Source organism: Perognathus longimembris, chromosome 2, assembly GCF_023159225.1.
Source record: "Perognathus longimembris pacificus isolate PPM17 chromosome 2, ASM2315922v1, whole genome shotgun sequence".
Taxonomy (NCBI): domain Eukaryota; kingdom Metazoa; phylum Chordata; class Mammalia; order Rodentia; family Heteromyidae; genus Perognathus; species Perognathus longimembris.
This window is the reverse complement of record NC_063162.1, coordinates 30,925,477-30,946,528: the sequence shown is the minus strand read 5'-3', so window position 1 is coordinate 30,946,528 and position 21,052 is coordinate 30,925,477. Positions and strand designations below refer to the sequence as shown.

General features: G+C 40.1%; 1 protein-coding gene and 1 long non-coding RNA gene across 2 annotated transcripts in view; one reads left to right on the top strand and one right to left on the bottom strand.

Moving 5' to 3' along the window:
- Window positions 1-2,887: 2,887 nt before the first annotated feature.
- On the top strand, window positions 2,888-19,875 carry LOC125346312. Its single transcript, XR_007209903.1, has 4 exons — window positions 2,888-2,897; window positions 5,190-5,193; window positions 5,365-5,371; window positions 19,799-19,875. It is a non-coding gene; the product is annotated as an uncharacterized LOC125346312 (long non-coding RNA).
- The window catches only part of LOC125346302 (lysosomal acid lipase/cholesteryl ester hydrolase-like), a 29,781-nt gene continuing 27,536 nt past the window's right edge, over window positions 18,808-21,052 (bottom strand). Inside the window, exon 10 of the mRNA XM_048338743.1 lies at window positions 18,808-20,146. Coding sequence (XP_048194700.1) covers window positions 19,913-20,146 — 234 coding nt within the window. The 3' untranslated portion in view covers window positions 18,808-19,912. The remainder of the gene's footprint in view (window positions 20,147-21,052) is intronic.

Below are 21,052 nucleotides of genomic sequence, written 5' to 3'. Positions count from 1 at the left end.
CTTGAGACACAGCGCCAGTTCCAGCCTTTCCTGTTTATGTGATGCTGAGGAATTGAACCGAGGGCTTCATGCATGCTAGGCAAGCACTCTACTGCTAAGTCACATTCCCAGGCACAGTTTTCTGTGTGGATTTTTTAAAAATCTAACAACTAATTTTGGGAACTTGCCCACATCTCTGGGATTCAAATGGGAGTTGCATTGCATGTTACTGTTTTTTAAAGTTTACATTGAACATGTTTCTCTTCTCTGCTCCCTTTAAAGTCCACTGGAGGGTCCTCTTTGGCTCCTTCAGTTTGCTGCTTAGTGTTGGAAGTACAGCAGGCAGGTAATGATGCTGCAAGTTCTCACAGGACTTCTGGCACAGGGAGTGACCCTGACAGCCATCGCTGGATGTGTTCCGCGTATGCTGTTCACAGCTCTCAACTGTTATCTGGATACTTTGCCAGTGCACTAATCTCTTTGAAGATAAAATTCACTAGTTTGTTATTACATGTCAGTTTTCTTTTGCAGAAAATACAGTACTGTGTCTGAATTAATTATTAATATTTAAAAGATTTCATTCCCTCTCCCTCATTTGCTTTGCCCCTGGCCTACTCAACCCCTTTGTTTGGCAGAATTCTGCAAAATGTATTTCACTCACTACTGAGATTCTTCAGTCCCTGATGTGTTTGTATTGATTTGTTTCTGGTGGTAGCTTGTCAAAAAATGTGTGTGGAAAGCAAGTTATTTTATGATAAAATTGTTGTGTAGTGCATGCTTTGTGTGGAATTCACAGGGAAACCCAGAGTCATTGATTAACAATGCCAAAAATGAAAGTAACCAGCCATTGTTGAAAGGACCATGGTGCTATTTCTTTTAGACTTTTGTTGCCCCAAAATTCCATTTTATTGGGAACACATTTTCCACCTGGTCTATTCTGACAGGGTTTTTTGTACTTTTAACAGTTTCTAAATAAAATTCTGTATTTCCAAAAAAAAAAAAAGGAGAAGAAGAGTTCAAGGCACACCCTCTCAATGAACCCTGCCCTGCCTCCCACTCAGAGTTACTTTAAATGATTCTTATTTTTCTCATTTCCATTTCAATTCAGATGCAGTCTATATTGGCATGGTGTTGAAACAACCAAGCATATAAGTTAGAGGGACAGTAGAGGGTGCTGAGAGAGGATGAATGTAGTTGAGGAATCCAGAACATTGCAGGTATTGACCAATGAAAAAGGAAACCAGAACAGCTACTTTTTCCTGTTCTGAGCTTTCCAGGTGGTTCCATCATAATAAATAGACAGGAACTGGGCATTTCCTGACACCAGACACTATTGAAATCATTGAAAAGAGGCCAACTCATTCCAGCATGTGATCGCCTTTGATTAGCATCCTCTACAGCCACCTCTTTTTTTTTCTTAATTTTTATTGTCAATCTGATATACAGAGGGGTTACAGTTTCATACTTTGGGCATTGGATATATTTCTTGTACTGTTTGTGAGATCCACCCTCATTACCCCCTCCTTCTCCCCCTTTCCTTTTCCCCCCATGAGATATTCATTAGATTTACACTAAACAATTTTGCAAGTATTGCTTCTGTAATCTTTTGTCTGTTTTACCCTGTGATTCACGATTTTGGTATTCCCTTTCACTTTCCTAGTTCTAATACTTGTATCCACAGTTTCCAATGTACTGATAAGATACAGAGATAGTGCAGGTACAACCACAGGAAGGGGATACAAGAGGATCATCAATAATGGAAGCTATGGTTTCACATCACATGTTGAAAGTAATTATAACAGTGATATAACAGTCGTTTCCATAACATGGAGTTCATTTCACTTAGCATCATCTTTTGTGTTCATAAAGGTATAGCTGTTGGGATCTGTGATCCTCTGCTTTGACTAGCCCAAACCTGTGCTAATTATTTCCTATGAGGGAGACCATAGAGTCCATGTTTCTTTGGGTCTGGCTCACTTCATTTAGTATAATTTTTTCCTAGCCCTTCCATTTCCTTATGAATGGGGCAATGTCATTCTTTCTGATAGAGGCATAAAATTCCATTGTGTATATGTACCACATTTTCCTGATTTATTCGTCTACTGAGGGGCATCTAGGTTGATTCCAAATTCTAACTATGACAAATTGTGCTGCAATGAACATTGTTGTGCTGTGGATTTAGTGTGTTCTTGTTTGTGGTCTTTTGGGTAGATGCCCAAAAGTGAGGCAGCTGGGTCATAGGGGAGTTCTATGTTTAGCCTTCTGAGGAAACTCCATACTGCTTTCCAGAGTGGCTGAACCAGTTTACATTGATGTAGAGCACTTTTTCACATGCCTCTTGGCCGTTCTCATTTCCTCATCAGAAAAGTCTCTTTTTAAGTCTTTAACCCACTTTTGAGGCGGCTATTGGTTCTTTGCGGTTTTGTTTTGGAGGAATGTAATTTTTTTAGTTCTGCATATATTTTAGATATGAGGCCTTTGTCCATTGTATGGCCGGTAAATATCTTTTCCTAATTTGTGGGCTTTCTGTTTATCTTGCGAGCTATGTCCTTTACCCTGCAGAAGCTCTGCAGTTTGATGCAGTCCCATGAGTCCATCCTTTCTTTGATTTGTCGCATTTCTCGGTCTTTGTTAAGGAAGTTCCGTCCTGTGCCAAGGAGCCCAAGTGTTTCTCCTACTCTTTCCTTTAGTGTTTTCAGGGTATCTCTTTTAATTTCGAGGTCTTTGATCCATTTGGAATTGATTTTGGTGCAGGGTGATATATAAGGATCTAGTTCTAGTTTGTTGCATGTGTTGAACCAGTTTTGCCAGAACCATTTGTTAAAGAGGCTGTCTTTCTTCCATCCTATTTTTTTAGTTCCTTTACCAAAGATTAAGTAGGCATCAATCTGTGGGTTAATTTCTGGGTCTTCAATTCTGTTCCATTGGTCTTCAGGCCTGTTCTGGTGTCAATACCAAGCTGTTTTTATTACTATAGCTTTATAATACAGCTTGAAGTTGGGTATTGTAATTCCTCCAGCACTGTTCTTTCTGCTTAGGATTGTTTTTGCTATTCTGGGTATTTAATTGTTCCATATAAATTTCTGGATTGCTTCCTCTCTTTCATTAAAAAATTGTGTTGGGATATGAATGGGTATTGCATTGAATTTGTAGATAGACTTTGGCAATATTGCCATTTTGATTATATTAATCCTCCCAATCCAGAAGCATGGGAGGTTTTTTCATTTCCTTACTTCTGCCTTAATTTCATTTTTCATGTTTTTAAAGTTCTCATCATAGAGGTCTTTCACTTCTTTGGTTAAGGTTATTCCTAGGTATTTTATGTTTTTTGAAGCTATTGCAAAAGAAGTTGCTTTCCTGATTTCAGCCTCGGCGTTAGGGTCATTAGCATATAGAAATGCCAATAATTTTTGAGGTTTTATCTTATATCCTGCAACTTTGCCAAAGTTTTGGATCAGCTCTAGTAGCTTGGGAGAGTAAAGGTAATGGGGTTCTTTAGGTATAGGATCATGTCATCTGCGAAGAGAGAAAGTTTAACTTCATCTTGTCCTATTTGGATCCCCTTTGTATTTTCTTCTTGCCTAATTGGTCTCCCTAGGAATTCTAGTACTATGTTGAAGAGAAGGGGAGAGATTGGACATCCCTGCCTTGTTTCTGATTTTAAAGGGAATGGCTTTAGTTTTTCACCATTTAGAGTTATGCTTGCTGTTGGTTTGTCATATTTGTTATTACATTCACGAGTGTTCCCTGGAATCCCAGTTTTTCCAGGGCTTTTAGCATAAACGAGTGCTGGATTTTATCGAATGCCTTTTCCACATCCAGAGATATATACCCATGTGTTTTTTTTACCTTGCTCCTGTTGATGTGGTGGATTACATTAATTGACTTGCGTATATTGAACCAACTTTGCATCTCTGGGATGAATCTAATTTGATCATGGTGTATGCTTTCTTTGATGACCTGATGAAGCTGATTGGCCAGAATTTTGTTGAGAATTTTTGCATCTATGTTCATCAGGGAAATCGTTCTATAGTTCTCTTTCCATGATGAGTCCTTGACTGGTTTTGGGATGAGGGTTATACTGGCTTCATAAAATGTGTCTGGTAGTGAACTTTCTCTTTCAATTTCATTGAATAGTTTGAGAAACATTGGTGTGAGTTCTGTTTTGAAGGCCTTGAAGAATTCTGCTGTGAATCCATCTGGACCTGGGCTTTTCTTGGAAGGCAGATCACTTATTGCAGTTTCTATCTCAATGCTGGATATGGGTCTGTTCAGAAGGTTTAAATCTTCATGGTTGAGTTTGGGGATATCAATTTTTTCTAGGAAATCATCTATTTCGTTCAGGCTCTCGAATTTGTTGGCATAAAGGTTTGCAAACTAGTCCCTTATTGAGATCTGAATTTTGGTTGTCTCTGTGGTGATGTTACCTGTTTCATCTCTGAACTTGTTTATCTGGGTTTGCTGCTTTCGTTTTTTGGTCAGGTTTGCTATGGGTTATACACACCTCTTAAAGACCTACCCTGAGGTTATAAATCCGTGCACTCCTACATAAATGTAAGTACCTGGGCATGAGGTTTGGCACAGAGGTCATTCGCAAAGAGCCCCAAGTGAGCTTTTCTTGATAATATATACAGTCCAGAAATCTGAATTAATGATTATTTAAAATTAGGCAAATGCTTATGAAAACATATATAGTTCCCCCTCCCCCCCAGCGGCAATGCCCGCTCTGATAGGCACACTCTGTACAGATGGGCGGGCCACACCTGCAACACCTGCTCTCACAGGTACACTCCTCACAGGTGGGAAAGCCGCCCCTCAGCAGCAACACTCAATCTCAGGGGTGAGCGCTCTTGACCCATAGCAACTAGTGGGGAAAGAATCAAAGAAGAGAAAAGTCTCCAGGCCACACTGAAAAAGCGATCCGCATACCCCCAACAGGGGCCCACAAGGGTCTGCACAACACAGTGGCAGAGCACAGTCCTGCGGAGAAAGCCACAGAATGTACCCACCCCTAACTGCAGTGAGGGTAACCGCCTCAGCTACATCTGAGATGGATACACTCACCCAAGGAGCAGTAAGGTTCAACAGCCGAACTCAAACTCGGAGCCAGTATACAAACAAGTCCCTGCTGGCACACCAATGGGAACCAGCACAAAGCCAAGCCAAGACCCCCACCTACAGGCCCCTGAAAGGAAGTGCAAAAACTCCAGATGTGTAAATCACAAAGAAATATTACAAGTTTTATGAAAGGTCAAGCCAACTCGCCAGCTCCAAAAAGCAGTACGACCGAAGAGGAATGGAGAATAAAAAAACAGCTGTGGGTAAGATAACAGAAATGATCAAAAGCCTTAGGAACGAATTCAGAAAACAATTCCAGGAGTTTAGAATGGAAGTCTCGAAGGACCTTCAGGAAGTCAAGAAAGAAATGGAAGCAAAAATAGATACAGTCTACTCCTCCGTTGAAGAAGACCTTAACATCCTGAGAAATGAAATGCATGAAAAAATAGATTCAAAACATAACTCATTAAAAGAAGAAATTACCACAATGAGAGCTGATCTGGCAACCATAAGCAGCTCACTTGCCTCAATGCAAACCACACTCGAAGCCACACTCGAAGTCTCTCTTTTGGATGATGATTCAGCTGATAAGGACTAGAAGATTACCGTACTCCAAGAAATTGTCAAACTCCAGGGCAGACTAATCCAGTAGATAGTGGACAGGGAGAAGAGATATAATCTACTTATAATCAGAATAGATGAAGGAGAGGAGTACCAGAGCAAAGGTATACAACACATATTCAATAGAATTATTACAGAGAATTTTCTCAATCTCAAAAGGGAAAACCTCACCCAAATAACAGAAGCATATAGAACACCTGGCAGACCAGACCCTAGAAGATACACCCCCAGACACATTATAATCAAGGCCTCAGATTTCAACAATAAGGAGCAAATTTTGAATGCACAAAACAAATAAAGAACTATATTACAATGGAAAAAAGATCAGAATCACAGAAGACCTCTCCACACAAAATTACAACGCACAAAGAGCCTGGAAGAACACAATCCAAGTACTCCAGGCCAACAACTGCCAACCCAGAATTAGATACCCAGAAAAGGTAGAAATTACTTTTGAGGGAAAAACCAGATCTTTCCACAGCAAAGAGGAACTAAAGGAATATGTGAATAAAAAATCAGCTTTACAGTGAAATCTAAGAGTGGAACCCTACCCAACAGAAAATGTACAGGACCTCCAGAGAGAAACAGAAAGAAAGTACAATAGCCAGAGCCCAACAGGAAGAGAAGCTCAAGAAAGACAAGAAAGAAGGGAGAGGAAACATAGCCTAACAGGAAAACGGAAGGGAAAAGAACCACACCTATCCGTGATCTCTTTGATTATAAATGGTTTAAATTCTCTGATAAAGAGGAGCAGATTGACAGAGTGGATCCGTAAACAGAAAATTGCTATCTATTGTTTTTAAGAGACCCATCTTATAGCAAGGGACAAAAACAGGCTCTGAATGAAAGGATGGAGCAAGATCTTCCAAGCAAATGCACCTACCAAAACGGCCAGGGTAGCCATCCTGATTTCAGACAAGCTAGACGTCTCATTAAAATCAGTTCCAAAAGATAAAGAAATGCACTACATTCTAATACAAAGAAAAATCATGAATCAAGATAACACAGTGATAAATTTATGCTCACCAAACAAAAGAGGCCCTAAATATGTCAAACAAATGCTTTCAGAACTACAGAACAAGATAGACCCAAATACAATCATAGTGGGAGACTTTAATATTCCAGTCTCTCCAAGAGACAGATCCAACACACAGAGGATTAGCAAGGGAGCCAAAGACCTAAGTAACACCAAATCTCACATGGATCTGACAGATCTGTACAGAGTTTTTCACCCTACAGAGACCCAATACACATCCTTCTCAGCAGCCCATGGAACATACTCCAAAATAGATCATGTCATAGTCCACACAAAGAACCTCAGCAAATACACGAATATTGACATTATCCCATGTATACTACCAGATCACAATGGAATCAAGGTAACCCTCAATAACAAAGGATATCACAGAAACTACACAAATACTTGGAGGCTAAACACCTCCCTGTTATCTAACACTTGGGTCACAGAGCAAATTAAGAATAAAATTAATGAATTCGTAAGCCACACGACAATGAAAATATATCACAAAGTAACCTGTGGGATACAGCTAAGGCAGTGCTGAGGGGCAAGATAATTGCCCTCAGTGTACACATTAAAGAATGGAATCAGAACAGGTAAATAACCCCATGATGCAGCTAAAATATCTGGAGAAAGAAGAAAAAATTGAATCTAAAACGACTAGGAGGAGAGAGATCACAAAGATTAAAGGAGAGATAAATCTGATTGAGAATAGAAAGACCATTCAACAAATAAATAAAACTGAAAGCTTGTTCTTTGAGAAAATAAATAAAATTGACAGAACCCTTGCAAGAATTACAAAAAAAAAAAAAAAGAAGAGACTCATATCTGTAAGATCAGGGACTCCACCAGAAAAATTACAACAAATACACAGGATATTCAAACAATCATAAGAAACTATTTCCAGAACCTCTACTCACTAAAGAACGATAATTTTACAGAAATTGATCAATTCTTAGAGAAGTATAAAAAGCCCAAACTGAATCAAGAAGAAATAAATCAACTAAATAAACCAATGACTTACAGAAAGATACAGGAGGTAATCAAGAGCCTCCCAACAAAGAAAAGCCCAGGCCAGGATGGATTCACCAATGAATTCTGTAAGACCTTCAGTGAGGAGCTAATACCAATACTCCTCAAACTCTTCCACAAAATAGAAACAGAGGGAGAAATCCCAAACTCATTCTATGAAGCTAATATTATAATCATCCCCAAACCAGGCAAAGACCCAACAAAAAAAGAGAACAACAAACCAATATCACTAAAGAATACAGACGCAAAGCTGCTCAACAAAATATTAGCTAACAGGATCCAGAAACTGATCAAGAGAATTATACATCATGAGCAAGTAGGCTTCATCCCATAGACAAAAGGATGGTTCAACATCTGTAAATCGATAAATGTAATACACCACATAAACAGAGCTAAGACCAAGAATCACATCGTCATCTCAGTCGATGCCCAAAAGGCCTTTGACAAAATACAACATCCATACATGTTAAAAGCCCTGGAGAGAACAGGAATAGAGGGAACATTCTTTAAAACAATAAAAGCCATACACAACACACCAACTGCTGATATCATATTACATGGGGAGAAACTAAAACCATTTCTCCTAAACTCAGGAACAATACAAGGATGCCCACTCTCCCCACTTCTTTTCAACATAGTGCTGGAATACCTAGCCATAGCAATAAGGCAAGAGGAAAGTATCAAAGGGATCCACATTGGCAAAGAAGAAATCAAACTGTCCCTATTAGCAGATGAAATGATCTTATATCTGAAGGACCCAAGAAAAATTAGTCCCCAAACTCCTAGACCTAATAAACCATTTTGGCAATGCAGCAGGATACAAAATCAACCCACAAAAGTCAGCAGCTTTTCTGTACACCAGCAATGTACAAGCAGAAAAAGTAATTACGGAACTAATACCATTTACAATAACTTAAAAAAGAATAAATTACCTAGGGATTAACCTAACTAAAGACATGAATGACCTATTAATGAGAACTATAAAAATCTAAAAAGGGAAATCAATGAGGACACAAGGAGTTGAAAAGACCTCCCATGCTCATGGGTAGGCAGAATCAATATAGTCAAAATGTCCATATTGCCCCAAATGTTATAAAAATCAATGCAATCCTCATCACAATCCCAGTTACATTCTTCACTGAAATAGAGAGGAAAAAAAAACCATAAATTCATATGGAACAGCAAAAGACCTAGAATAGCCAAAGCAATTCTAGGCAAAAGAAGCAACACAGGAGGAATCACAATACCAGACTTCAAGCTCTATTATAGAGCCATCATAACAAAACCAGCCTGGTATTGGTATAAAAACAGACCTGAAGACCAATGGAATAGAATTGAAGACCCAAAAATAAAGCCTCATTCCTAAAGGCAGCTGATATTCAACAAAGGAGCTAAAGACATACAATGGAAAAAACATAGCCTCTTCAACTATTGGTGCTTGGAAAACTGGGCAGCCACATGTAGAAAACTCAAAGTAAACCCTAGCCTATCACCATGCACCAAGATCAACTCAAAATGGACTAAGGACCTCAACATCAGACCTGAATCCTTGAAACTACTGAAGGACAGAGTAGGAGAGACGCTAGAACTTATAGGCACAGGAAGGAACTTCCTGAATAGAGTCCCAGGGGCACAACAGATAGGGGAGAATCTCAACAAATGGGACTACTACAAAATAAAAAGTTTCTGCATACCTAAGACATAGCCACCAAACTAGAAAGACAGCCAACCATATGGGAAAGTATCTTCACCAGCATAGCAACAGACAAAGGCCTAATATCCGTCATCTACAGAGAACTCAAAAACCTAAGCCCCTCCAAACCCATGAAACCAATTATTAAATGGGCAAAGGAGCTAAAGAGAGACTTCACAGGAGAAGAGATAAAAATGGCAAAGAAACATATGAGGAAATGTTCAACATTCCTGGTAGTAAAGGAAACGCAAATAAAAACTACCCTGAGATATCTCCTCCCTCCAGTTAGAATGGCCTATACTCTGAACTCAGGCAACAACAAAAGCTGGAGGGGATGCGGGGAAAGAGGAACCCTTCTCCACTGTTGGTGGGAATGCAAATTAGTACAACCACTTTGGAGAGCAGTATGGAGGTTCCTCACAAAGCTCAGCATAGACATACCCTCTGACCCAGCCATACCACTCCTAGGCATCTATGCTTAACAATAGGTCTCAGGATATCAAAAAGGCATCTGCACATCCATATTTATCGCTGCACAATTCACAATAGCCAAAATATGGAAAAAACCCAGATTGCCCCTCTACAGAAGAATGGATCCAAAAAATGTGGTACCTACATACAATGTAATACTACATAGCGATTAGAAATGATTTAAAAAAATTGATATTCGCAGGGAAATGGCCAGAACTTGAACAAATAATGTTGAGCGAGACAAGCCAAGAACACAGAGAACAAAGGGGCACGGTCTGCTTGATATATAACTGTTGGGGGGGGGGGGAAGTAGAGACCAGGTCTGTGAAACAAAAAATGTCTTTTCAAATGGTATTTCCCACATATTTGGGTCAGCGACCTTACATTATGTATCTAAAACCAAACAACTAGTAAACATAAAAAGGTCTAGAATAGACCTCTCAGTGGATAACAGTAGCTCAACAGCTATGTAGATATGATCATTTAAGACAAGGATAAGCAAAAACAACCCCAAGAGAAGAACACAGGAAGACTCTATTGTTGACGTTACATTGAAAGCTCTAGGTGAATTTTCAGTGTAATACGCCACGTGGTTACTGTATATGAGTTTGGTACACTGGTATTGTATATATGCCTACCTGATCTAGAGAAGGGAAAGAAAAATGAGGGTGTAAGATATCACAATATATGTACTCACTGCCTTACTATATAACAGTACCCCTTTTGCACAACACCTTGTCAACAAAATTTAATTGATTAAAAAAGGAAAAAAAAAGAAAGAAAGAAAATAACAAAACAAAAAAGAAGAGAAAAAGCTAAAGGGTGTCTAGGCCCTGAGATTAGGACCCATTAACTGGTACATGTACATACTTAAGCAATAAAAGTGTTTATTGAATTTTAATTTTCAAAAAAAAAAAAAGAACTAACAGAACATGCTATAGGTCACTTAAGAAAAGCTGAAGATCTCAATGTGAATTTTGTGCATTTAGGTATCTATCCTGGCGGTATTTATGTCATCCCAGGTCAGTACAAAGAAGCAGACTTTTACTTCCAAAAAGAATTTAGCAAGGAACCTGCTCCTGTACCTAAACAACTGCTTCATCTACACTATGGCAATTTTCAGGGGTATCACACGTTACACGAAGACAAAGCCATCCAGCAGTTTATAGAAGGTGTAAAAATAAACCAGAAATCAAACGCAAAAGAAAAAATGAAAAGAAAACCAAAAAAATTTTGCTCAAACATGACTTTGGGTCTTGGCCTTTCTTCAGGAGTTAGATGGAGAGGCAGAGGAAACAGATGAAGACTCTGAAATGGCTGCAAACTCTGGAAGCCATGCTCCTTCCACATCATTAGATGAGATGGAGAATGCAGATTAAGGACCTGATGCCATGAGCCACTTCCCATCCATAAGACTGTATGGAAGTTGAAACCCCTCCACCAATTCATGGTGCAGAGATTTAACTGGAATAATATAAACGTGTATAAAGACATAGGTCATTTTAGTGGATCAATATTATGGGAGAATCTTTTTGTGCCAGATGTGAGCATGTGAATCGCTGGATCATGGGGCATGCTAGCAGAAGTTCCACTTGGAGCATGTACCAAGGGCTTAGTGAACAGACTGTTCCCACTTCTGTCTCTCAGATGAAGTGGCAATCTTTACCCACCTTTGATATAATGATGACTTACACTTATTTCTATGTTTATGTTTATGTAAACCAGTTAGATCTTTCACCTCTGTGGTGTTTCTCTAGTGCTTACATCATTTCTTATTCTTCACTGGCTGTTCCTGCTTAGCCATTTATGTTCCATGTTAAATGAATATTCACGGCCCATTATCTAGGTAGGATTTAGTTTATTTTTTTACTAATATTATTACTAATTACTATCATTTGTTGTTTGTTTGTTTGTTTTTTCTCTGTGGCTTTCTCAAGAACTCGGTGTGAAAGAGCAGCAAGCGGCAGACAACGTGGCGTAGCATCTGGAGCAGCTCCTGGCTTTGGATGGCAGCAACACGGGGCTCTGCGCCCAGCTCAGCACCTTGGTGAAGAACAGGAACACCACATGGCATGCCGGTAGAGCATCTGTTCCAGGCAGGGGAGCACCTGCAGCAGAGATGGAGAAAAGTCCGGGTGGGTTTTGTAGGTCTCAGCTCAGGCATCCAGGGACACAGGGTGTCCACAAAGGCAGGCAGAAGCCCATTTAAGTGGTGCTCGAAAAGAAGACCGGGAAACAGGGAAGTCGGGTAAGCCAATCCCAGAGGGGCTGCAGGAACAGCTGGCCAGAACTGCCAGAGACCAGGAGCTCAGAGTTGCTGTAGCAACTCATGGCAAGACAGTGCCTGGCATCTGCTGCAGCTGCTTGCTTCCCATTGACTTTTCTTAGGACTGACTCCAGTCCCAATTGATAGGAGGAGCCTTTAATTTATCCCCCTTTTCTGGCTGGGGGAATCTTGCATAAATAAACCTAGGAGTTATGCCTCCTTGCTACAGGTATGCTCATTCAGAGCTGCTTTAATATTTGCTTCTATGAAAGTGCAACTTAGTGGCTTTTCATAAGTATGCAGAGTTTTGTTTGTAATTTCTTCAGTTGAAATAAAATTTACACATGATACATCGTATACAGACTTACTGCAGAGAGCTTCTGAGGTTTTCTTTTGTGCTTACCACAAGAGTCTTGCTCTGTAGCCTAGGCTGACCTGGAACTCTTTTTGATCCCCTTGTCTGAAGCTTTCCCAATGCTGGATTACGAGAATCTCTCACCACACCTGGCTGTTTCTGAGTTTTGACAACTCCATCCACCAGTGTCATCACAGCTTCTACACTAATGTCCTCAACACACTAGAAAATGCTGCTTGCAATCAATGCAGAATTACCTGTATGCTAAAATGCATCAATTGGCAGAATTATTTCTATGTTAAAATGCATAGAAGGAACTGTGTCATTTTGCTTTAGACAAGACACAAACTCTCTGCTCATATCAAAACACTCATAAGCAACATACCTTGTGCAAGTAGGGTCTTTTCTGTGTGCCCAGCGTCTAGCGCTATAACCAGTTGCCAAATGCAAATTGATTCCTTTACAGAGGGAATCATGGTCCAGGAGTCCCAGTGTCCGTCAGCTGAGGAGATCCTACAGGACAGATGGCTAGATGGGGACTTCTGCAGGACATACCTGCCTGGCCGACTAACCACAAGCTCCCGTTTCCTGAAGCAAACAGATTTGTTTTGGAAACTAAAGCTGACTGACACTGACCATCATTGTCGGTGACCCTGAGGCCTCTAAACTAGCTGCATAGGACTCAGAGGCACAGCACTGTTTAGGAGATGGGGAAGGATGGAAAGATACAGAAGGAGCGGGGCGGGGAGGGGGAGGCAAAGAAAGTGGAGAGTGGGAGAACTTAGACTGCTAGTTTGGCTTGGGAATGGGAAAATGCTGGGATTTATAGCCAGAGCCTCCACTGAGCTGCCTAAAAAGCCATCTTAGCCAAAAGCCAGGAAGCAGCAGTCAAATCTAGTGAGTGGTTTGGGCTATCCTTAAAGTCTCCTGCTGGGTAAATGCCTCCAGTGTTCCATGTCCCCATCCTGCCCTTAGCTGATGCCTAGCTCCAATCTTCCTCCGGATTCCCTTAAAATTCTCCTAGCACAGAGAAAGCTAGCAGCAACTCCTGGTCACCCCCTGACCTGCCCCTCCACCCCCAAACTGGGATTATTGGGCCAGAGACTGAGGACCAGTAGGTCTGTCTAAAAAAGGCTGGGGAGATGGTGGGGCCAGAACAGAAACCAACCACTCAGCCTTTGCCCTGGTGACTCATACCATACAAGGAAAGTTTCAAAGATGGCCATTTGGGACAAAACAGAAAGCAGGGAACACTTGAGTCCTGCTTTAATTTCAATATCTATATCATTGGGGCCAGCCCTTAGCCCCAAGGCTTACAGTTTTCTTATCCACCCAAAGGAAAACAACAGGCAATTATCTTCCAAATCCGTTGTATGGAAAGTGTAAAAGACCTGCTCTCTCATTTCTCATAGACATGCTCCTGTCCATGGGGCAGCATCATGAACAGCAGAAGAGGATTTGTGATTCCCACACTCCCAGGTCTCTCGGGGACCCGCCAGGGCCCCCCAGAGCTCCCATTATCAGAATTACAAATGAATGTCCATCATTAATACCACTCACATTTACCTTCCACTCCAGTTCCACTGGTGTGCAAAAATCCTACCAGAACACACCATGCTTCTTACACTGCAGTCTTAGCTCCCATGCCTGAGGGCCTCAAGTGTTTTTGCAGATTTTCTGAAGTGGATAATCTCGGAAGATTTTCTTGATTAGCATTTAGTTATGAGATTGACTGTCCCAAATGGGTCTTTTGAGTCTTCAGCCAAAACCAATCCATATCCTTCCTGTGTTGGTAGCTCTGTCTTTATCATTCTCAATGGATGCCATGAGCTAGTGACAAAGCCCTGTGAAGCAGCCCTGGAAGCCAGGGACAGTGACGACTAAATGAACCAGAGTAAAAGTGAATCCTATATTGTGCTGACTAAAGCAGGCAAGTGCATGCCTTTCAATATTTTCTATTTGTGTGAAATGCACTAGCTTGGCTTGACAAATTGGTCGTTCTAGAACCTCAGATGTATCTTTGAAACAAGCTCTCTATACATCTTTCTTCTTTTTCTTTTCTTTTCTTTTTTTTTTTTTTTTTTTTTTTTGGTTCTGGGTATTGAACCCAGGACAATTTTTATGCTATGCATGCACTCTACCTAAGCTACACCTCTAGCCACAGCCATGGGCATTGTACCTAGCAATGAAAAGATAGTCGGTTCTTATTTTTAACTATATCAGCTCAAAACTGAAATGAAACTGTAGAATTACATTTTAATCTGGAACACTGATTGATGTAGTTTGGGTTTGTTCAGGTGTTTTCCTCATGAGGACTGTTTTCTGTAATTAGATGACACTGGTACTTTGGTCACACTGTCTTTAACAGGAATCCTTTCTTTAGTTATCCTAGGGATCTACATATGGTTAACTCAGTGTCAAACTTATTTAGAACCAACTCAATGGAATACTTTAGATACTGCCCACCATCCTGTCATCAAAAAACACTGTTGGTAAACCAGTCACCAACCTTATTTTCTCTATTTTTTTCATGGTTGTGTAAGTCATTGCTTGTTTGTTTGTTTTTTACTTTCCAGTGTGAAGTGGACTGTCTACCTGGGACAGTTATTCCTGGATCTCAGAGATATGTAGTGTTGCATAACCCATGAGAATCAGAGTTGGAAAAATCTCCTAGGCTAAATCAAGTCCTGCACCTTAAAGATCAAGGATTCAGTCTCAGAAAGCCAAGACTAGGCAGTCTTAAATAGAAAACGAAAGCCAAATCAAGAGTGAAATTATGTCAGTATAAATCCCACAAAGTATTAGACAGGAGTTTGGTGTCAGGAGATGACCTGGAGCTACTTTTATGCAGCAATTTACAAAAGATTAAGAAAGCATTCATTAGGAAAATTAATACCATAAGCTCTAGTCAATGTTGGTGACACTTCTTTGATGCTTCTATTAATGTAACTTTTGAGACATCTAATTTTGGCTCTCATGCCTCATGTAAGCAGCCACTACTACTTTTACTGTAGGGACTCTTATCAACTTCTCTAAAAAGTGGAAAGCACAGGACTGGGAATATGGCCCAGTGGCAAGAGTACTTACCTCATATACATGAATCCCTGGTTCAATTCCTCAGCACCACATATATAGAAAATGCCCAGAAGTGGTGCTGTGGCTCAAGTGGCAGAGTGCTAGCATTGAGCAAAAAAAAGCCAGGGACAGTGCTCAGGCCCTGACTTCAAGGCCCAGGACTGGCAAAAAAAAAAAAAGTGGAAAGCACAGAAAATCATTCCCAATAAAAGGCATACTATGATCTGTAGAGAAGAGGAAATGAAGATCCTCACTGTCAAAGGGTCTGCTACAATGATCAAAGCCTTATGAGAAGGCTCTAACAACCCAGAAAGACATATGGTTAAATAAAAAGTATTATTTGTAGTCAAGCTAAAAAGAGAAAATTTTGACTTTCATGGTTTGGAAGTAAATTAGAAATTAAAATACAAGACATATCTAATGCACAATCAGATGCAATAAATATGCTTGAATGAGTAATTGACAACTTTTTAAAAATCAGAATATATTAACTTCTGATGTTACCGTTCATTTGTCACGAGATTATTTTGGAAATCTCACTATAGGACAAAAATTAAATGACAAGATACCATCAAGTTATACTTAAATATTACATGTAGTAAATGAAACATTTAATATCCCAGGACACAAAAAAAATGATCTCCTCTGTTCACTAACTTAAGCCTGAGATTAAAGCCTTCTCCTCTCCCAATCTACCTACCACCCATGCCCAAGGTTCTGATCATTCACTTATATTTATTTTCAAAGCAGATTTTTTTTTGGGGGGACAGCTATTCCTTGAGAATATTTTCTTGATGTTATACATCAGGAGAAATTTTTCATCATAATCCAAGATAGTAATGTCACAGCCATTGCTGGCCTTACCCATAATCAAAATACGAGCTGGTCCATCAATCCTTTTCTGTGTTCCCTAGACATAGGGCTCAGAGAAATCCTCCTCCTAAAAAAAAAATTATTAGGAGGTGGGATAGACAATCTCAGCACTTAGAAGAAAAGATAGGAAAATCAGGAGTTTGACATTAGCCTAACAACATGAATGAAACCGTTACATTTCTTGCCAAACACCACTCCCAACAAAAAAATAAGACAAGGAAGATGAGGAGCTTGCTGCTATTCCCAAGCAAGGCTGTGGGTGCCCTCTTGTGGTGAATGCAAAAAGAAATGTTCATTATGATGACTTTTAAAGTTCCATTAAAATATAGTATCTTTTCATATGCTGTGTAAAATAATGATGGTTATGGAAAATATAAATGAGGCACAGGGAGATAAAGGATGCATGTTCTCTTTAAAATGCCCAAGTAGGTCTAATCTGTATATATTTAACTAAAAATATACAGAGATGCATGCATGTGTATCAAATGTATTAACCAAGTATGGAATGTACATGGAGACTTGTAATGCTTTAATTCCTTTAGAACAACTAACTCATCGGCTAACACAAGAACTGCCAAGATGCTGGCATTTGAAATGTATCGGGTCCTCTCCTCAGATAGAGACTTGTGGAGATAATTGTGTGAATCAGAAATGTTCACAAAAAATAGTTGAAAAGAACAGAGACAGAAGCTTATGCTTTAATCCTAGCTACTCAGGAGGTTATGATCTGAAATTGTGGTTCAAATCCAGGCAAGGCAGGAAAGTCTGTGAGACTCTTATTCCAATTAACCAGAAAAATTCCAGAAGTGGAAATGTTGTGGAGGTGGTAGAGCTCTTGCCTTAAGCAAAAAAGCTAAGGGAAAGTGTCCAGGCCCTGAGTTCAAGTCCCAGTACTGGTACAACACACTTTAAAAAAAAACAGACCTAGATTCCCTGTCAAATTGTCACAGGCCTGTGGTGAAGTTTGGTCAGCTAATCATGAGGCAAAACTACATGAATTCAGCCAGAATATGAAGGCGATAAAGAGTTTTGCAACTTCATCTGAGGCAAGAGGGCACGGCCAAAACCAAATGAGCAATGTAATACAAACTTCACAAAGAGTGGCTATGCAGTATCTCCCCCATTACCTTGGTCTAGCCACTTGTCCTTGGAAACATCCCTAGTGAAAAGTTGGTAAAGAAGATAAAAAGGAGAAAAGACACCAGTGGAAATCATTCCCCTGCTTCTTGTCTCTGTGGGATGTTAGAAAACCACAACTTCTCAAGGGAATTGCTGGATCTTCTTCTGTGACACTGGCCCCCAACTAGAGAAACCAAGTCACCTGCATCACTGAAGCCACACTCTGACAAGCTCTCACTACTACTGGACAAGACAACAAACAGAAACACTCACTCTGTCCCTTTCTTTTTTGTCCTACCCAGGTATCCATACTTGGTTGGCTAGAATGCTTTGATCAAAGGAGAAAGATGAGCTCCCTGATGAGCTATGGCCAGGAAGAAGTTTGACATCCTCCTGGCGTGCCACCCTCACAGCATCTCACTCTTCTGTGGCTGTCATGATAGATCAGGTTGGTGCTATGTCAGCTGTTAGGCCCTCCCAAAAGTTACCTGTGAATCCAATTTCATTTAGCTAAATGGAGATTCCACTATTATCACATACATCTGTCATAGATATTGACTCACAATTTCTCAAACGCTGTTATTGGGCTCTTGATTTACAAAGACCAATAAAAATACAGTCTTGGTACACAAAGAGACTACCCATAGGACTCACATCTCTGTTTTAGAGGCTGAACACACATGTTAGCTGCTAGTTCTAGTGAGGAAGGGAGTAAGATGGACAGGCCTTGAACTATGTTTCTGCTGCTATGTTTCTGGGGTTCATTACTTCCTGAACTCCATTCACAGTTTCCAATGGAGAAGACTACGTTTCCAAAGTAGCTCTCTTTAGCTTTGGTATTTATTTTCTTTCTCCATGGGATTAAAAAAAATGCATGGACTGCCTAAATTAAGTTTCCAAAGAGGAAGAACAAAGGACAGAGGAGAAAATCAGAAGTCCTGCCAAAAATAAATACTTCGACCATCAAGAAAGAAACACAGGGGCTGGGGACATGGCCTAGTGGCAAGAGTGCTTGCCTCATATACATGAAGCCCTAGGTTCAATTCCCCAGCATCACATAAACAGAATATGGCCAGAAGTGGCGCTGTGGCTCAAGTAGCAGAGTGCTAGCCTTGAGCGAAAAGAAGCCAGGGACAGTGCTCAGACCCTGAGTCCAAGCCCCAGGACTGGTGGAAGGAAGGAAGGGAAGAAGGAAGGGAGGAAGGAAGGAAGGGAGGGAAAGAAGGAAGGAAGGCAGGCAATCCTTCAGGCCTATGAGGCTGAGTTTTATTGGAAATATTAAATATGATCTTTCAAATGTTACAAATGTTATTTATTCTCCCTGAGTCAGTCAATGACAAGTACTAGTTTGCTGTTGTTTAGTAGCTATGACACAACGACCTATCAAGTTCCATTCTGTTCCTCACACAGTAATGCAGAGGCAACATGGAAGCAGGTGAACATGGGCTTCCACATGCAAAGCTGCATTGTTAAAAAATAGGAGCAAAACGAAATGAAAAACAATTCATGAGCTGAGCTTTACTCTAAAATCGTTCCTGTGCTTAGTTTCTGTGAGTGTAAATGAACTTGGACACTTCTCATGGGCGCTGGCTTCACATGGACAGGCAGAGCCTAGAGGACTGGTTCAGAGGCTATTATAATAGGGAGAGGGGTAGTGGTTTACTCTCTGTAGCACTTTTCTTAAAGTGTATGTCATCAAAATAACACAGACTCCATATGTCGTTAAGCTATTCATAATGACATAGACCTTTAAAAGTCTGTTTAGTCTACTATTTGAAGACTCCAGAGCACTATTTTGTGCAGGTTGAACCGTTACCTAATTTTGATTAAAATAGCTGGGATACCATTGGACTTGACAAGGTACTTACTAGAAAAAAAAACAGATAACAGTGTAATTTGATACATAAGTACAAGGTAATTACACAGGTAAGTTTTCATTTTAAGAAAAAAATGACAAAAACTAGGTACATTTTATATTGCACTCAAGTCAGAGACGGATTATTGATAACTACCAACAGTTTAAAATTTTCCAACATGATAATTTGCCTTCAATGAGAATAAAAAGACAACTGAGTAGACTTTAAATTGTGAGGAGAAAAAGATAGGCATAATGACTTTTTCATGCCCTATGGCATTTTTTTAATAGACTACAAAATTAACACTATGCTTGAGTCCCTAACTTGATATATATTGTCATAATTAGAAAAAATATAGCTAGTGTGTGCGCTTCTAATTAAGATCGTTCATCTTTAAAACCATGTTATCATGAATATAAAAGTACAAATGATCTGGGAAAAGTAAACAATCATTTTACAGCAATTAAGCAAATACTCTTTTGTGTATCTCTGGCTCTCACTGGTATTTCTTCATCAGAGTGATAATTTCATCATACAACCTCCAGGGGGCGTTCAAGCCCCAGATAAAGTCGATATGATTATAATCAGGAATTTCTTTGTGGTAAACCAAGTTGGTGATCTGAGTCAGTAAGATATGGACATCACTGGCATCTGCCAGCCAGTCTCGACCCCCATTCCACAAGGCCGTGGGCACCGGCATGTCTTTCACGTTGTACATGGGAGGGTAACTCTACAATTAAAAAAAAAGAAAGACAAAAGGTTTATTATAATTTTCAAAACTACAATCAACACAATCTCAGTTAAACATTGTCCAATTAGTCTGATTTGAGAATAATTGACTCCGCTTTGAAAATCTATTTCAATATTTTTTTCGGGTTGCCATTGCAAGAACAAAAAGTAATCCATAGCTGGCTGCCAGTGGTGTTTGCCTTTAATCCTAGCTATTCTGGAGGCTGGGATCTGAGGATCAAGGTTCCAAGCCAGCCCGGGCAGGAAAGTCCATGAGCTTCTTATCTTCAATTAACCACGAGAAAACCAGAAGTGGTGCTTGGGTTCAAAGTGGTAGAACCACAGCCTTGAGAGTAAACACTTGCAAAAGCACTGTTCTCCTGAGATGCAGACACAGAACCATAGGCATAACTAAGGGGCTATTGAGCCAGACCCCCCAACTTTCTTCTTTTGGAGGGAACCAGCAAGTCAGAAAAATTCAGCCTGTTTCCTCATTTTTTTTTTTTTTTCAGTACTGGGTCCTGAACTCAAGGCCTGGGCACTGTCCTGAGCATTTTGGCTCAAGGCTAGTGCTAAACCACTTTGCGCAAAAGTGCCATTTATAGTTTTCTGATGGTTATTTTGAGATCTGAATCTCACAGACTTCCCTGCCAGGACTGGCTTTGAGCCATGTTCATCTGATCTCAGCTTCTTGACTTTCTAGGATCACAGCCATGAGACACCAGGGCCAGCTTCTCATCTTTAAGTGAAATTTCAGGGTGCTGTGAAAATGAAATAAGAAAACACAGCTAAAGTAGCTCACACATTAGAGTAATTGGTGCTCAAAGATGCTAATTCTATCCATACAGGGATAGGCATACACAATATCCAAGACCCAACAGTTAGTAAGCCTGCAATAGATCTAGAA